The following is an 18,178-nucleotide window of genomic DNA, read 5'->3' as shown; positions in this document are numbered from 1 at the left end:
CACTTGTCCAGTCAGGCCGAGCTCCCAAGGTGCGAGGTTCTAAAATATCCCTCCCCAGGGCTGCCCCTCACAAGGGAACCGCCTCCAAGACTCAAGTCTTCTTGACTCCAAAGGAGGTGAAAGCCAGGGGCCCTCTTAAGCTCGAGGGTGTTTAGATTTCTAGGGAAAGCTATCTAAGAACCCCTCCTTTTTGAATAATACATTTTTATTGAGGTATACTTGACTTATAACATCATATTAGTTTCAGGTGTATGGCATAATGATTTGGTATTTGTAATGATCACCATAATAAGTCTAGTTAACATCTGTCACCGTACCCAGTTACCAATAAATGTCTTTCCTTGTGAGAGAACTTTTAAGATCTACTCTCTTAGCAACGTTCAAATTTGCAATACTGTATTATTAACTAGTCACCATGCTATACATTATATCCTCGTGACTTATTTATTTTATAACTGGAGTTTGTACCTTTGGCCCCCTTCACACATTTTGCCCTGCCTCTGGCAACCACTAATCTTAAGAATCTCTGTTTTCACAGATGGAGACACTGAGGACTTGGTAATGGAAAGAACTTGTGTATCTACACACAGATAGCACTGAAACCAAAGTGGGGAACAAGGGGAGGGGTGGGGGCAGGGGAGGGAGGTCGTTTGTGTTGGGGAAGGACTGGGCTTCTGCGTCAGCACCCACCCACCCCACCCACCCCACCCCCAGCAGCTTCAAAATAAAACAATGAGCCGGGGCGCATGGGTGGCTCAATCGGTTGAGCTTCTGACTCTTGATTTCAGCGCAGGTCATGACCTCAGAGGTCATGAGCTTGAGCCCCCAACAGGTCAGCATGCAGGGTCTGCTTGAGATTCTCTCTTTCCCTCTCCCTTTCTTTACCCCTCACGGGCTCTCTCTCTCACTAAATACATAAAATCTTAAGAAAAAAAAAAAAGCAATATGAAGGATAAGACAAATTTCTAGACCTCCCCCCTAATTTCCAATCACATGTGGCTTTCAATTTCCTGCATAGAGAGACTCATCAGCACACACATACACACACAGCACAGACAGGCCATCTATATACACACACAAATCAAACAGAGACATACCACATACACACACACCAGAGACACCAACACGGATACACAAATACGACAGAGACATACCCAGACAGGCACACATGCACCACATAGAGACATACGCAGACAGACACACTTAGCACAGAGAAACAGACACACAGACACACCACACACAAAGATACTCCACGGACAAACACACACACACACAGAGCGAAAGTGTGTGTTGGGGTGATTCTTGGAGCCCCCACACATCCACACGAGCGCCATAAGGGCTCTTCTTAAAGCCTGTCTATAAATCGCAGTTCTTCACAACCCTCACCCACAGCTCAGGGAAAAAGAGAAGAAAAAATATGTATAATATATATATTATATAATATATGTTTTGGACAGAGAATGGAAAAACGAAAGAGAGCCCAAAAACGAAAGAGAAGGAAGAAGACGAGTGGTCCCGCGAGAGAGCAGGGATCTCCCTGGGAGGCGGGTGGGGCGGGGCTCCTAGGGGGTGTGGCCAGTCCGGGAACCGCCCCCGGCCCGGGCGCTCCGGAGGCCCGGGTGGGGAGAATGAATGGGGGCCCGGCGGCAGTCAGAGTCAAAGCAGCAACTATTAATTAAAGACCCTAGGGGAGGGGGCAGGGAAGAGAGGCTCAGGGATTGTTGGTCTGGGTTAGCTCCTTCCCTGCAACTCACTGTCCCTCTCTCCCAAATATACCTAATCACTCAATCTTGCTGACACTGGAGAAGGAAGGTGACCTTGACGCTGTCTCCCCCTCGGCCTGGCCCCTCCTCCTCCCGTGTTAAGGTTGCAAGAAGGCGGTCTGGCGGTCATGGGGAGGGAGAGAGAGGATGCTCCGGACACGGCGCGGGTATCCGGGACGTGGGTTGCCATAGGAACCTCTGGGGAGGTGTCCCTAGGCGGGCGGGAGGGAGGAGCTCAGTGTGAAAGGAGCGGGAAGAGGAGGGGGCTCCATGGTCCGAGGGGGGAGACTGCGCAGTATGGCGAGCGGAGGGAGGAGTACGCGGAGGTGACAGGCTCGAGGGCCTGCAGATGGATGGAATCTATTGCCTACACGGCCTCACTCAGTTCTCCTTCCCAGACCCCCAGACCTGGCCACTCCAGTGTCCGGCGCTGCCGGGGCTGGGAGAAGGGGCACCCTCTTGGGGGGCGAGGGCTGCGAAATCGGGCCAATTCCTCCCGCTCTCCACCGCACCACTGTTTCTGACCGGACCACCAGTTCCCTGGTCGAGATTAACTGCATCCTTTCCCCGGGGGGAAACTGAGGCACGGAAAGGTGGGAATAGGTTTTTAGTAAAGAAGTGGGTAGGAGTCTTGTCCTCTGAAGCCTCTTCCCATCCTCTCAGCACTGAGGTATCTCCGCGAGACGGGGCTGGTGAGATCTCTGCCCCCTGCTACTTCTCTGGGACCTCACCTCCCACAGCCCAAGGCACACCAAGGCTTGGGCGCCGCCGTCCTGTCCCAGACTGGACGTGGCGGGGCTGGGGATGAGGGCTGAGGTGGGGTTCCCCGGAACCCGGGAGAAGGCGGGGTGGGGGTCGGGGCGCGCGTGGAGCAGGGCTGAGCTCACCTCTCTGCCTGCTGTCTCCGCCGAGCGGGAGTCAGAACGAGAACGGAGCAGAAGCTGGTTCTGTCGGCGCCTGCGCCGCAGTCGGGGGCGGGGGTGATACAGGGGTGGGAGGGCGCCCCAAGGGCTGGCTCTGCAGATTGCGGACCCCTGCAGCATGGAGAGCCCCTGTCTCCTTCCAGAGTTCCCTTCTCTCTCTGAGACCCCAGGCCGCTCTTGGAAACCGCATCGCCTCCCCAGAACGCACCCCCTCCTGCAGTCCCTCAAACTCCTGATCCGACTCTCCATCACTCCCTCAGTCTCCCACCCCACTGACTGAAGACCCTTGCCTTCGCTGAGCCGTCATTTCCGCATTGTATCCTCAGCCCCCTCTCTAGTTCTCCATCCCCTTCATGGAGGCCCTAACCATAAGTATACAAATGCTATCTTGCGGAGCCCCCAGCTTCTCCACAGACTCCGGTCTCTCTCTCTCTCTCAGCCCTCACCCATGCTGAGCCCCCCTCTCTCTCAGAAGCTCCCTACCTCTTACTGAAATCCTCACCTCTCACTGAGTCCCCCATCCTCTCTCCATTCTCTTTCCCTCTTTGAGCCCCTGACCCTTGCTAAGGATCAGCCCCTCTTACCTTGAGAAGGGAGTTCAGGCTGGGGAGAGGGGTTGGGAGAGAAGCTTCCTTTCCCCTCTGGAAGGCACAAATGAGTTCACCTGCCTTGTTCTCTCTCCTAACCTACCCCCAGTTCTGCCCTGGGCCGTGTGTGCCTGTGGCCCATCTCTCTGGAGAACCAGCCCTTTCCAGACACCTGTGTCTACTTCATTCCTTGTCATGTGCCCACAGCGTTGGTTTTGTCTCATACTTGCTGTGCGGTCTTAGGAGAGTCACTGCACTGCTCTAAGTTTCCTCAAACACCAAGGCACAAACATGCCTTCATGTCTTGGACATCCATTCCGTCACTCCATGTGCTGGGGGCCGGGGATACAGAGATGAATAAACTGCAAGATGAGGCCAGATTTTTTTCATTCACTATTGTATCCCAGAGCGTCATGTAGTGCCCGGCATTGACAAGGCAGCTCAATCTGTATTTACTGAACATAGACTAGTAATAGTAACAAATATATGATATTTATTATGTGCAAAGAGCTTGTCTAAGTGCTTTACATGTACTACTTACTCATTTAACTGTGTGTGAGAGAGAGACCGAGACAGACAGACAGACAGAGACAGAGAGAGGAAGTCCTAGAGCCCAAAACTAAAGGCCTTGAGCAGTGACAGGTGATGAAGCTGGAGAGGCAGGTACATCTGCGACTGTTCAGGGCCTCATAAGCCAAGGTAAGGAGTTTGCAGTTCAACCTGAGTCGTGGGGACCCATGGAAGCATTGGGAGGAGGGATGTCATCTGAATTGCACACTGAAAAGTTCCCTCCAGCTGCTGATCTCTCAGGAGAACAGGATAGAATGCTCCAGAGTGGCAGCAGAGAGATCAGTGAGGAGCCTCCCTATCAGAGATGACTGTGTCTTGGCCTCATGGGCTTGCCGAGAAATGAACGGATCCAAGAGGTGTTAGGGGGTAAAATGAACTACAGGAATAGCAGAAGATTGGAAACACCTGTGCTAGTTTTAAAACCATGGCAACACATTCTTCAGCACTTCTGTGCAGAGGTGAGATCTAGGTACCCTTTCTTTGTATCTTGCGTGAGCTGTGGACAGCATGGGGCAAGTGATACTCTGATTTCCAAGGCTAGGACATAAAAGGACGTGCACTTTGGTGACCCGAGGAGCCATGGAAGAAGTTTCTCTACCTGGAGGCTGCCATGCTGGGGGGAAGCCCAAAACACATGGAGATCCCAGCTGAGTGTGGCCTTTGAGTCATCCCAGTTCAGGCATCAGATGAGTGAAGAAGCAACCAGATGATTCCAGTCCAGAACTGTTTGTTTTGGGTTTTTTTTTTAAGATTTTATTTATTTATTCGACAGAGATAGAGACAGCCAGCGAGAGAGGGAACACAAGCAGGGGGAGTGGGAGAGGAAGAAGCAGGCTCATAGAGGAGGAGCCTGATGTGGGGCTCGATCCCAGAACGCCAGGATCACGCCCTGAGCCGAAGGCAGAGGCTTAACCGCTGTGCCACCCAGGCGCCCCTCCAGTCCAGAACTGTTTGAATCAATTTCAGCTCTGATGATGATGGGAGAGGGGATGGATGAGGTTCCAGAGGAGAAGGAAAGGGATGAGGTCAAGTGTAGAGGAGGGATGGGCTTTGAGCCAGCACGGGAAGGATCCAGTATCCTCTGAGACCCCGGGGAAAGAGGGAGGGTAGCCACTGAGAAGAGATACAATGTGGTGTTTATTAAAGTTGAACTCTGCATTAAACAGATGCAGGTTTGAATCTTGGTTCTGCCACTCGCTGCTTGCATGATTTAACTGCTCTGAGCCTCCGTTTCCCCGACCATAAAATAGAGATAATATCAGCGGTTGCCTCTCAGAGGGAAACTGTTGTCACTACTACTATCACTGTTGCGTTAGTTTATAGGTAAGCAGGGTAGGGGGTTGAGTGATAAGACATCTGATAAATTGAATGCTCTGGAGAAAAACAAGAAGCATCATCTATTAAGAAAGAGGAAGGTTTTAGGGGTGCCTGGCTGGTTCAGTCAGTGGAGTATGTGACTTTTTTTTTTTTAAAGGTTTTATTTATTTATGTGACAGAGAGACAGCCAGCGAGAGAGGGAACACAGCAGGGGAGTGGGAGAGGATGAAGCAGGCTCCCAGCGGAGGAGCCCGATGTGGGACTCAATCCCGGAACGCCAGGATCACACCCTGAGCCGAAGGCAGACGCTTAACGACTGCGCTACCCAGGCGCCCCGGAGTATGTGACTTTTGATCCTTGGGTTGTGAGTTTGAGCCCCATGTTGGATATAACAATGACTTAAAGTGGAAATTATTTTAAAAAAAGAAAGAGGAAGGTTTTAGTTCAACAGGAGGCTTAAAAAGGGAGGTGAAGCAGACACAAAAGGCCATGTATTGTATGTTTCCATATATATATGAAATAGCCAGAGTCAGAAAACCCATAGAGACAGAAAACAGATTAGTGGTTCCTAGGGGCTGGGGAAAGGGAGGAATGGGAAGTGACAGTTCCACGGGTTTCCTTTTAGAGTGATAGAAATATACTAGAACTAGATAGTGGTGATGGATGCATAACACTGTGAATGTACCCTAACTAATGATAAGTTTTGTTATGTAAATTTTACCACAATCTTTTCAAAGTGTGGTAAAGATTTGGAATAATCAATAATAATGGTGAGCATTTACCATGTGCCCGCATAATTTATCTTCTCAATAACCTAATGAGGTCACTTGTGTGAGGTCACACACCTGAGGTCATTCCGTCACAAGGTGGCAGAATCCGAATTTGCTCTGATGGCTCTGAGGCCATGATCTGTAGAGACAATAGTGTGCATGGCTGTGACTTTCTTTGGCAGTGTCAGGAGAAATGGGAATGAAGAAAGAGGCTGCTAGGACCCCAGCTCCTGGGTGAGGGTTCTCCTGGATCGGTGGGGTGGGCTGGGGGTGGTGAATGAGGATGCAGAGAGCAGACAGAAAACAGATCCCATAACGAACCTCAGGATGGATCCCGGCTCAGGGGGGAAGGGTGCCAAGGCAGCTCAGCAGGAGAGCAGATGGATCTGGAGAAGACGCAGGAATTCCAGACGGACGAGCTCAATGAAGTCCAAAAATAGGCAGATGGGAAGAAAGGGAGCCTGAGGTCAGAGTGTGGGATGTTGTAGTTAAAGATTTTAGATGTAGAAGCCTGTAAGAGATGAGAAGGTTTACTAAGCCAGTGCTATCCAGTCGAAGTTTCTGCAAAGATGGGAATGGTCCAGATCCCAGCTGCCTGAACAGGAGCCACTGACCACTTAAGCATTTGAAATGTGGCTAGTGAGACCAATGAACTGAATTCTAAATTTTATTTCACCTTGATGATTTTATTTACTTATTTATTTTTAAGTAGGCTCTACGCCCAACGTGGGTATTGAACTCACGGCCCCAACTCAAGAGTCACGTGTTCTACCCTCTGAGCCATCCAGGCACCCCCTCATCTTAATCACTTTATACTTAAGTTTAAATAGCCACATTCAGTTCGTGGTCGTCATATTGGGCAGTCACGTGTCAGTGGAACAAACCTTGCTGCCAGGGCCCTCCGTTGAGCCTGTCATCTCAAACTCCCATCATGCATCACCTTCACCTAGTGCTTTGGCTCTGCCCTCTAGTGGTCTCTTCTCGACATTGTAGCCACTCTGATCCTTAGAGCCTGAGTCAGATTCTCAAAGGGGAGTCTCATTCCCCAGTCATAACTCTCTCATGACATCTCATCTTACTCAGGGCAAAAGGAGAAGCCTGCGGTGGATTAAAGATGGCCACAAACTCTGTCACTCTGCCCTTCGGGGGTGGAGTTTATTCCTCCTCAACCTGAGCTGGCCCCGCCACTGCTTCAACCAACCGAACGTGGTGACAGCAACGCTGTGCCTGGTCTGGAGTAGCTTTCGAGAAGACCAGCTTCCTCTCCCCCCCACTCCTGGAACACTCACTTCTGGAAAGGTCCCTCTTGGACTGCAGTCCCCATGCCGAAGAAGCCCGAGCCACAGGGAGAGGCCACATGCTGGTGGTCCGGTTAACAGCTCCAGCCAACCTTCCAGTCCACAGCTAGCGCCAAGCACGGTATGGGGACAGCACGGTGTGAGTCAGTCATCTCGGACATGTCCCCCCACTTGCGCCCCCAGATGGCATCACGTGAGCAGAAGAACTAACCAATCCCGTAAACCCACAGTATCTTTTTTTTTTTTTTTAAGATTTCATTCATTTATTTGAGAGAGAGCGACCACGAGCAGAGGGAGGGGCAGAGGAAGAAGCAGGCTCCCCCGCAAACCAGGGAGCCCAATGTGGGACTTGATCGCAGGACTCCGGGATCACGACCTAAGCCGAAGACAGACGCCCAACTGACTGAGCCACCCAGGAGCCCAACCCACAGTATCTTGAGAGATAATGAAACAGTGTTAAGCTATTAAGTTGAAAGATGGTTTGGTACCCAGCAATGACTACCCCAAACCAGTTCTGACTAGCACCATGATTGCCCTTCCCCCACAACCTTACTTACCTCCGTGATCTCCTCTTCTTCCGTTCCCTCACTCACCAGCCACACCAGCATCCTTGAATGAACTAAGTGCATCAGGCAAACTCCTGTCTCGAGGCGTCAGAGCCTTTGTACTTGTTTCTCTGTTTCATATCTGCATGGCTAGCTTCTGGCTTTATTCGGATCTCTGCTCATATGTCACCTTGTCAAAGAGGCTTTATTTAAACACTGTGGTAGAGACATAGACTGCTCACCAAATTTCCACGTGCATCACATATATTTCTCAGTCCCCTTGAAATTAGACAAAACCATGTGATTAGTTCTGGCCAATGAGATCCAGGTCTCCACAGAGATCCTTGGCCGCAGATTTTCTTGGAAGAGAAAGAGCAGAACTTAACATTCATTTAGTTAACAGAAAACCCTGAAAACAACTGAGGGTGAGAAATTGGGTTGCTAAGAAACCTCCTAGAATGGGGGAGACGTTTGGCATCTATTGCTAGGCAACCTAAAAGAAGCTAGAAAGGCAGGTTTGGCTGCAAGCAGCTTTCCCCCTCCTTTTCATAGGTTCCCTGAATGCCAGACTGGATATGCTCTTAAAACACTTCTCGTCCAACCACCTAACTGCATAGATGGGGAAACTAAGGCCTCAAAAAGCAAGATGATTAGCCCAAATTCCCTCTAATTTCTCAACAGGAGCAAAGACAAATGGCATAGGAGGGCACTGTCGTGGGGAGTGACCCAGCATGCCTGAGGCAGAGCTTTAGGGCCAGCTGAAGAGTCCATAAAACAATAAAGAAGTCAACTGTAAAAGGCCTTGAATGCCAGGCCAAGAATCGAGCCTTCATCCTGAGGGTAATGGGAGCCACTGAAAGGTTTTTAGAGGTAGTCACGTTTGTTTTCTTTTTCTTTCTTCCTTTTTTTTTTCTTTTAAGATTTATTTATTTATTTTTAGAGAGGGAGTGGGTGGAGGGGCAGAGGGAGAGTATCCTAAGCAGACTCCCCTCTGAGGGCAGAGTCAGACACCAGGGCTCGATCTCTCGATCCTGAGCTCATGACTTGAGCTGAAACCAAGAGTCAGGGGCTTAACCAGCTGAGCCACCCAGGAGTCCCAGTTGCATTTGTTTTCAAAAGACCTCTCAGGCTTGGGGGCGCCTGGTGGCACAGTCCACTAAGAGCCAGACTCTTGGTTTCAGCTCAGGTCGTGATCTCAGGGTCATGAGATCCAGCCCTGTCCCAGCTCCAGGCTCAAGCTCCGAGTGTGCCTGAGTTTCTCTTTCCCTCCTCCTCTGCCCCTCCCCCACACGAGCGCCCACACATGCCTACGAGCTCTCTCGAACTCTCTCTCTTTATCTTTATTAAAGACAAATAAATCTGGGGCACCTGGGTGGCTCAGTCAGTTGAGTGTCTGCCTTCGGCTCAGGTCATGATCCTGGAGTCTCGGGATATAGTCCTGTATGGGCCTCCCTGCTCAGCGGGGAGCCTGCTTCTCCCTCTGCCCTTCACCCCACTCTCTCTTGCTCTCTCTCTCAAATAAATAAAATAAAATGATTAGTAAATCTTTAAAAAGAGCCCACAGGCTGCAGTGCGGAGACTCAGAACAAAGTCCCAATGCCCACCAGGCCCTTCCTGTTCTTGCCAGTCTCTGTGCTCTCTCCCCACCACCCCCTCCAGCCACAGCCAACTCCCTTCCATGCCCTCTTCTCCTGCAGAATCTTCCCACTTGCCGTGACTGGTGTCTGGAAAGCTTTTCCCTTCATCTGAGTCGGCTTAGTCTTATTGTTCTAGTAATAACTGCTGCCTAACAACAAACTGCCCCAAAACTCAGTAGTGTGAATGACCACTAGAATCACCTGGAGGCTGCTTTCTCATGTGGCTGGCACCCGAACAGGGGCCTGCATCCCCTGGAGCACTACGTGGAGTCTCTCCACGTTTTGGGCTTCCTCAGTGCACGATGATCTTGGGAGTGCTGGACGTCTTACTTGGTGGTTCGATGTAGAAACCTATGGCACTTTTCTGCTACATTCTTTTGGTTACAAGTGGATCATGAAGGTCAGCCCAGACTCAAGAGGAAGGAAATTTATGGAAAGAATGTCAAAGAACCTGTAGCCGTGTTCTGAAACCTCAACAACCTACTGAGGTCTCGGTCACAGCTTAAACATCCACTTCTCCACGAAGTGATCTGACCATGCCCTGTTCCATGTCTGGATTAAGTGCCTCCTCTGTGTGCCCCCCAGCCCCACTGTCCATCTCCATCAATGCATTTCTATCCCTCTGTTTATGTGTCTTTCTCCTCCTCAGGAGTGTGAGTTCAGTGCGGACAGGCCATGTCTCTCTTTTTCACCCTTGTATACCAGCACCGAGCACAGAGCCTGGCAAAAGCAGACCCTTCATAAATGTTTGTTGAATGGGTGAGTGAACGAGTGATTGGATGAGCTAAGGCGAGGTGTCCCATGTAGAAGCCATTCCTTCCTTGTGAAGCTGACATACTAATTAGAGAGAGAGATACAAAATTAAAACTGTATATGATGAATATCACAGTGATAAGTGCTATTAAGAAAAATAGAGCAAAGGGGCGCCTGGGTGGCACAGCGGTTAAGCGTCTGCCTTCGGCTCAGGGCGTGATCCCGGCGTTATGGGATCGAGCCCCACATCAGGCTCCTCCGCTATGAGCCTGCTTCTTCCTCTCCCACTCCCCCTGCTTGTGTTCCCTCTCTCGCTGGCTGTCTCTCTGTGTCAAATAAATAAATAAAATCTTAAAAAAAAAAAAAAAGAAAAATAGAGCAAAGCAAAGGGATAGTGTAAGGGTGTGTGTGTGTGATACTTTATAAGAATGATCAGGGAAGACCTTTTTGAGGTAGTGACGCTGGAGCCAAGACCCGAAGAAGGGAGGGACTAAGCCGTGTGGGTAGCTGGCCGAAGAGCACTTCCAGCAGAGTGAACAGCAAAGGGCTGGCTGTTCAAAAGGGCTGAAGTGGGCATGTGCTTGGTGGTTTTAGGGAACAGCAAGGAAGCCAGTGTGGCTACAGTATGGCAAGGGAAGGAAAAAGCAGGAGATGAATCCTGCGGGGGCCACAACCCATATCACATAGGATTTTACAGGCCATGCTGAGGACTTTGGCTTTTCGTCTGAATGAGATGGGCACCAGGGGGAGGGTTTTGAGCAGAGGTGGGACGTAGTCTGATTTCTAGTCTAACCAGATCCCTCTGGCTGCTGTGGACAAGACTGATTGAGGCAAAGGAGAAAGCAAGGAGTCCAATGAGGAGGCTGGGTCAGGATACCAGGCAAGAGATGGGGGGGGGGGGGCAGGAGCACCAGGAGGGGGCCATTGAAAAGGTGATAAGTGATAGGACACAGGACACATTTTGAAAGTAGAGCCAACAGGGATAAGGGATATGAAGCTATGGGGGAAAAGAGGAGCGAAGGAGGACCAACAGGTGGGGTGGGGATCAGACTTGGAAGCACCGTGGAAACAAGAATTCATGTTTAGGCATGCCAAGTTTGGGATGCCAATTAGACATCCCAGTGGAGATGACAAGGAGGCAGCTCAACATAAGAGTCTGGCAACATCAGGATGGAGATACAGACTTGCGAATCCACAGCTCTGTCAAGCAGAATTCTAAGACAGCCCCAAGATTCCCCCCCACCCCACCCTCTCAGTGTGCATGCCCAACATAACCTGTCCTCTGTGTGGGTGAGGCCAGTGAGTATGATGGTGTCATTCTTGTGATTAGGTTACATTATATGGCAAAGGTGAAGGGACGTTGCAGCTGTGATCAACGTCCCAAATTAGTTGAGTTTTAGTTAATTAAAAGGGAGACTTTCCTGGGTGGGGCTGATCTAATCAAGTGAGCCCTTTAAAAGAGACCCTTCCCTGGGGCGCCTGGCTGGCTTAGTCGGTAGAGCAAGGGACTCTTGACCTTGGGGTCAGGAGTTCCAGCCCCATGTTGGGCACAGAGACGAATGAATGAATGAATGAATGAATGAATGAATGAATGAATGAAAGCCTAAGGTGCCCCTCTGTGAGAGAGCCTGGGAACACAGACACTGGGAGTGGCCCTCAGGATTCAAGAGCGGTACCAGCTGACAGCCGGGAAGAACACAGGGATCTTGACCCCAAGGAACTGAATTCTGCCCACCACCACGTGACTTTGGAGGAGGACGCTGAGCTCCAGAAAGGAATGCAGTCCGGCCAACACCTTGCTGCAGCCCTGTGAGCTCCTGAGCAGAGAAGCCGGCTAAGGCATGCCTGAATTCCTGGCCCACAGAGACTGAAACAATAAACACGTGTTACTTTAGGCAGATGTATTTGTGGCAATTTGTTACCGAGCAATAAATAACCAACACCTCAGTGTATAGGTGTTTTTAGAGCCTTGGAACCAAGATGGTTCAAATAGCCCAGGTCTGGGATCCCACAGGGATGAGTCCATGACTGCGGGAAGCCAGCGAGATTGGAGTGGGACACACCCCACCCCCGCCCCCACCCTCAAATGCTTCCTATTCCTTCCAGCCTCTAGATGTCCCCAGAGTCCACATAAGCAAGTCTCTCCCCACCTTTTCCAGGTCAGAATCCATTTCCTTCTGAAATGGGAACAACCAAGTAACAATAAATGGTCTCTCTTCTGTTCCTACTTTCCCCTCCCAAACTTTACATATGGGGAAACTGGGGCCTGCAAAGGAGCCCTGCCCTAGGTGCCACAGCCATCTAGGACTATCCCCAGCCAGGCACTTCACCCTCCCACGGCATTCTGAAGGGCAGGAAGACTGGCAACCTCCCTCTCTTCACCTTTGACCAGGGGAGGAATCTGCAGTCACTGGTAGGCTGAGGCTGCGGTTTTGAATTGATCCCCACTGGAAAGGATGCAGCCATGAGGCGGGGCTGCCAGCCTGTGTGAAGGGAAGAGACCCCCCCACCCCGGAGGTCAGGGGCCATCAGAAGTGCCCAGCTGTGGGTACAGGGCCAGTGACCCAGTTCCCTCTGTCCGCCCCCTCGCCCCCTCCGTTGGAGACTGAGTTCCCCAAAAACTGACGCTGAGACGGAGTCTGGGTGGAAGATATTTATTAGGTATAAACACCTGTGAAAAGAAGAGGGAGGAAGCAGGATTGGGTACAGGGGGCCAAACTGCACTGCAGGCCTGGCAGAGCCTTGGCCACCCTGGAGGGGCCCTGGGTGAGTGTCCGCAGCGGGAGGTGAGGGCCCCCACCCTGAATCAAAACGGCCAGGCATTTGTTTATACATCCGATCTCCCTGGGACACCAGATGCAGCTGCCCTGGGTCAAGGGGCTCTCAGCAGCTGGAGGCTATCCACTGACCATACTTGTCACAGCCGGGGAAGTCCTTCCTTCAAGGGGGTTCTGGTGGCACCTATCTATGTCTTTCTCACCTTCTCAATTCTTTGCTAGAGGATTTTGGGGGGGGGGGGAATCTTGCTTTCAATCAGAGGCCGAGAGAGAACGGTCACTGTAATTCTTACACCTCCTTCAACCAGACCCCCTTTCTGTAGGCACCCAACCCTCCCAAACCTGCTAGTCTTCTTCTAAATTGTCTATGGGTATCCCAGTCCCCAAATACCCTCTCTGAATGAGGTCTGCACACTTGGCCTTGGTGCTTACTGGGGAAACAGGCTCTGTTCAACCGTAGGAATTTACTGGATCTGGCAGGTGGAGGAATTAGGGGCTGGGGGGCTGGGGGACAAAGAGTTTTGAAAAGGCCTTCCTCTGTTTTCAAAACATGCTGGGAAGAATCTCAAGGACACAATCGCTGTGGCTGCTGTTGCCCTTTCTCAGTTATTCTACAAATCTACACTGCGGGCCAGTTTTGTGCCCGACACTGGGACCGACCCCACCGCTCCAGGCCCTGACAGCCTAACCCCACCTGCGATTCATACAGGGAAGGAGAAGCAGCGCCCTGACGTTACACTCCATAAGGAGAGAGAACCAAAATGTGGGGCCCTGCCTCTGACCTTGGCTGCTTGCAGGCCCTCCCACAGGCTGCTTTGCCACCCTGATCCTGTTTCCTCCTCTGGACAATGGAGTAATACACTTTAGGGAGCATCTTATTAAATGCTTCTCACCTCAAACTTCATTTCACCCTGAAGCAGGTACTGTTACCATCCTCATGTTACTCCTATGAAAAGAAGAGTCAGGGTGAAGTGAATTTGCTCAAGGTCACACAGGTTCTCAGTGGTGGTGGTACGGGGGCTTCTGAGGCCAGACAATGTGGCCCGACCCTTCTTACTTCTCATTAAGGGCAGGGTCAAACTGGCCCCCTTGGACCAGGTAGGGATGCCTGCACACTTGTCTCCTTCGGTCCACAAGGATTTAAAAATATTTGAGTCAACTTTCATTTCACAATTGAGAAACATCCAGATTTCTACCTTCTCTTGAACATCTGGCCACCGTGGGCTGCATTCTCACAAGGTCACAACTGGCATGAAGGGAGCTGCTGCCCCCGTTGAGGTCAGTCACGAAGCCAGTGTCTACCCAGACTCTCTCATTTATGTCACATGCCTGGCCCTGCGGGGATGAGTTTGTCATCCTTAATGAAGACCGGGGAGTCCTGAGATAGAGGGAGACAGAGGACCCCCGCTCTTCCTGCACGGTGCTAAGTCACATGGACTTCCCCCTGGCAAACTGTCTGGGGGAGGGTTGAGGAAAGGCACAGACATGTAGAACCACAGGGCAAGGTCGGGGCAAATACACTTTATTCAGTCCTGGCATCAGACTGGCAGAAGTCCTGCTGTGGGTGCCAGTGCCCCAGATCAGAGGGACCCCTCCCCTCAGCTACTAGACTAGTTCTCCAAGACCACAGACAGTGACATCTCTTCACTCACATGACGTTTTCTGGGTTTTTTCATTGTCTTTTTGTTGTTGTTATTTTTCTTAAAAAAAAAAAAAAGAAAGAAAGAAAAGAGAGAGAAAGAGAGAAAGAGAAAGAGAGACAGAGAGAGACAGAGAGAGCGCGAGAAAGGCCCAGAGCCGGAGCACCAAGCTTAAAGGAGGCAGCTGGTGGCTTTGTCAGCGACGGGAACGCGTGGGGCAGAGACCTGCGGAGACCCTGGGCAGGGGTCCAGGAGGACTCTGGGACCGTTTGTTCCTGAGATTTGTGTGTGTGTGAATGAGAGTGTGTGCACACCCGGGAGGGTGAACACACGCCGGTGAGATACAGGTAGTGAGGGCAGAAGGGGGCGTGGGGAGGCCGGAGGGGCGGGACTTGAGCGGAGACTTGGGGAATAAGAGGGGCAGGGTTCCCGAGGGCACCCCGGAACTGAACACAACCTCCTCCGACAGCAGCGCTATCCCGAGTTTTCACATGGAAACATAGGCGCAAACGGCACACCTCCACTACTCTGACCGTCCCTTCAGTCTCACAGGCCCAGTCGATAGTCTCTCTTAAGCCAGCTGTTTAAAAGTGGGGCTCTTCTTGCCACACCGGCTGCTATCATGCCTCAGTCTCAACACCCACCCTGTACCAACGTGACTCAGTTTCTCCCACTGAATACTGTCACCGTGGGCACAGCACTTGAATGATAGAAAGGAGTGGTGGGTGTAGGGAGGAGCCCAGGCTAGGACTGTGCCTTGACGTGATGGGGCACTTGGAAAGGGTGTGGGGTGCAGCAAGAACCCTGTCCCCAAATAGACTGATAAACGCCTTAGTTCGGAGTTTTCTTGGGCAGTCTTCTCGTGGTGCGGTTCCAGATGAAGGCCCTATTCCCAGTTCCCAGGTGGGGGAAAGACAAGGGAGGTTTCTGGCACCAAGGTAGACTGTAGAAGCAGTCTAGCTGTGTGTGTTTAGGCGGGGGAGGAGGGGGGAGTGGAGTGGAGAAGGAGGTGCGCGTCAGTCTGGGCAATCCCGCAAGGAAAAGGGGCTATGCCACCAGAGAGTTCCAAGCTCCAAACCAAACCCTTCCGGGCCAGCTAGTCTTTCTCCCCCTTCCTACTGCTCCTCCCATTAAGGCAGTGACGCCCCGTCGGGTTGAAAGGAAGCCGCGGCTCCCGGATCAAAAGATTTCTCAGGATCGCTCAATACCCGCCCCACTTCTTCCCGGAGCGGGCCACAGAGGCGTGCGGTTCGACTGGGACCGGCCCCCTCCTCCCAAGAAGCATCAAGCATGCGCGAGAAGGGGGCGGGCCCCTGCGCTCGCGGAGGGGGAAGAGGGGGGCATGGGAGGAGCGCGCGGTGCCGCCCAGCCGCAGCGCCCCCCTGAACAAGAGAGGAGGCGGGCTAGGCGAAGGCGGAGGGATTCAGGAGCAAGGGCAGGGGCGTGTCCTCCGGCCACGAGGAGGGGCGTGTGCGAGGTGGGGGAGGGGTGCAGGTCTGTAGGAGTGGACGGGAGGTGCAAAGGAGGGGGGCTGGCTGCTGGTGGCTGTGCGGGAGGGGGCAAGACGGGGCGGGGCTTGGATGTCAGGGAAAGAATGGGGGTTGGGCTGCCTTGGGGTGTGTCTGCGGGGGAGGGGCATGTCTGGATTTGAGGGGGATGGGCACGTCTAGGAGGGGGGAGGCTGCGCGGGAGATGGGGTGCCAGCCTCGGCCTCCGAGGGGCCCCAATACCTGATTCCTGTATGTAAACAGCTGGTTTGGGGGCGTGCGCGCCCCGCTGACGGTGGGCTCAGTAGGTGAAAACCAGGTCGGCGATGCTAGACGGGCGCCAATCCCCCGCGATCATCTCGGTAACCTCGGGGGTGCAGTAGTCCGGGAACTCGAAATGCGACGTGCCCGAGGGGGGCGGCAGGTCCGGGTCGCGGTCCAGGGCGCTGCAGTCCAGGCCAGCGGGGCCGGGGGGCAGTCTGGACAGAAAGCCCAGCGGCTCCTCCCCCGACGCCACCGTCTCCTCTTCGCCTTCCTCCGCCGCTGCCGCCTCCTCCTCCTCTTCCTCTGGCTCCTCGTCCTCCGACGGAGTGGGGGAAGCGGCGGTGACAGCCGCCCCCTCGCCCGACGGCCCCTGGGCGCGCTCCGCTGGTCCCCGGGCAGCCCGCCCCGCCGGGACCATCCTCCACAGCTCCCTCCCGGGGGTCTCGACCAGGCGCACTTCCAGCAGCTCCTCGTCGTCGTCCTCGTCGTCGTCCTCGGGCGCCGCCGCGCTGCCCCCCAAAGGCCCGCCTGCTGCTCGGCGGCCCCCGCGGCCAGGCAGCTGCGGCCCGGGCTTGAGCCGGCTGCCGCCACCGCCACCGCCGGGGGGGCGGGGCCGCGCCTTGGCGGGCGCCCCCTTGCTCTTTTTGCGCGGCCGGTACTTGTAGTCCGGGTAATCCGCCATGTGCTTAAGGCGCAGCCGCTCCGCCTCCCGCACAAACGGGATCTTCTCCGAGTCCTGCAGCAGCTGCCAGCGGCGGCCCAGGCGCTTGGAGATCTCGGCGTTGTGCATGTCGGGCCACTGGTCCATGATCTTCCGCCGCTCGTGCTGCGACCACACCATGAATGCGTTCATCGGTCTCTTAATGTGGCCGCTCGGCGTCTTGCACCAGCCAGGCTCACGCGCCCCCTCCTCGGCCGGCCCGGGCCCCGGGGGCGGCGGCCCGCCGTCCCGCTTGGCCCTCGCGCCCCGCTGCTGCACCATCGCGCCTGGGCCCGGGGCCGCTAGACGCCGCCGGGGACCGTCCGCATCCTCCGCGGCTGGGGGTGGGGGAGGAGGCAGCAGCGACGGAGGGGCGGCCCCGCCCCGCAGCTCGGCCCGGCCCCCGCGAGCTGGGGAGCGAGGAGCTGGGCGCTCGGGCCCAACGGACGGCGGGGGGAGAAGGTCAGCGGCGCGGTCTCAGGCGGGCTCGGCGCGCCCCCGCCGCCTCCGGCAAGTTGCGCCCTGCCGCACGCTGCACATTGTTTTGCGGGGGCGGAGGAATCGCACCCTCCGGCCACCGCGGGCTCTCCTCGCAGCCTCCTGCTCCGCCGCGGCCCGCGCGCGCCGCTCCCCGCCCCGCCGCCTTCCAGTGTCTTTCTCCCCGCGCGGCCCCGCCGGCGCGCGCGCCACCCCTCCCCCTCACCGTCTGCGGGCCGCTGCGGCGCGCGCGGGGCCGCCCCGTGTAAACACCGAGGTGCCCGCTTGGGCTGCGGCCGGGCCACGCCTCGCGCTCGGGCGGCGCGTCACCCGTTGCTGGGCAGAGAAGCTAGTATTTGCATCTCCCAATCGCTGGCTGCCGGGGCGGGGCGTGGCTCGGGCTGCGGGGCTGGGCGGTCTCGGGGCTGGGTTGGAGGGTGTCGGATGAGGTCGGTTTCTTTTCTTAGGCTGGGGACTGGAAGGAGGGTGGGGGAACGCGGAGCGTGCTTCCCATCTGCCTCCAAAAGCTGGTCCCGCCCCACGTTGCCTTTGAAATTTTAGCTTATTCAGGGACACCTGCCGCCAGGTGGGACCTCCGCCCCTTCTTCTTTTGGAGGCGTCTTTCTGGACCATCCCAGAACAGAATGTGGTGGGGACTCAGGATCGGGAA

General features: G+C 54.1%; 1 protein-coding gene across 1 annotated transcript; it reads right to left on the bottom strand.

Moving 5' to 3' along the window:
* Positions 1-12,801: 12,801 nt before the first annotated feature.
* SOX12 (SRY-box transcription factor 12) lies at positions 12,802-17,696 on the bottom strand. Its single transcript, XM_026503214.4, has one exon. It carries the CDS (start codon positions 17,311-17,313, stop codon positions 16,369-16,371), a length of 945 nt encoding a protein of 314 aa, XP_026358999.1. The 5' UTR covers positions 17,314-17,696; the 3' UTR covers positions 12,802-16,368.
* Positions 17,697-18,178: the final 482 nt, after the last annotated feature.

This window comes from Ursus arctos, unplaced genomic scaffold (assembly GCF_023065955.2).
Source record: "Ursus arctos isolate Adak ecotype North America unplaced genomic scaffold, UrsArc2.0 scaffold_16, whole genome shotgun sequence".
Taxonomy (NCBI): Eukaryota; Metazoa; Chordata; class Mammalia; order Carnivora; family Ursidae; genus Ursus; species Ursus arctos.
This window is presented reverse-complemented; position numbering and strand designations above follow the sequence as displayed.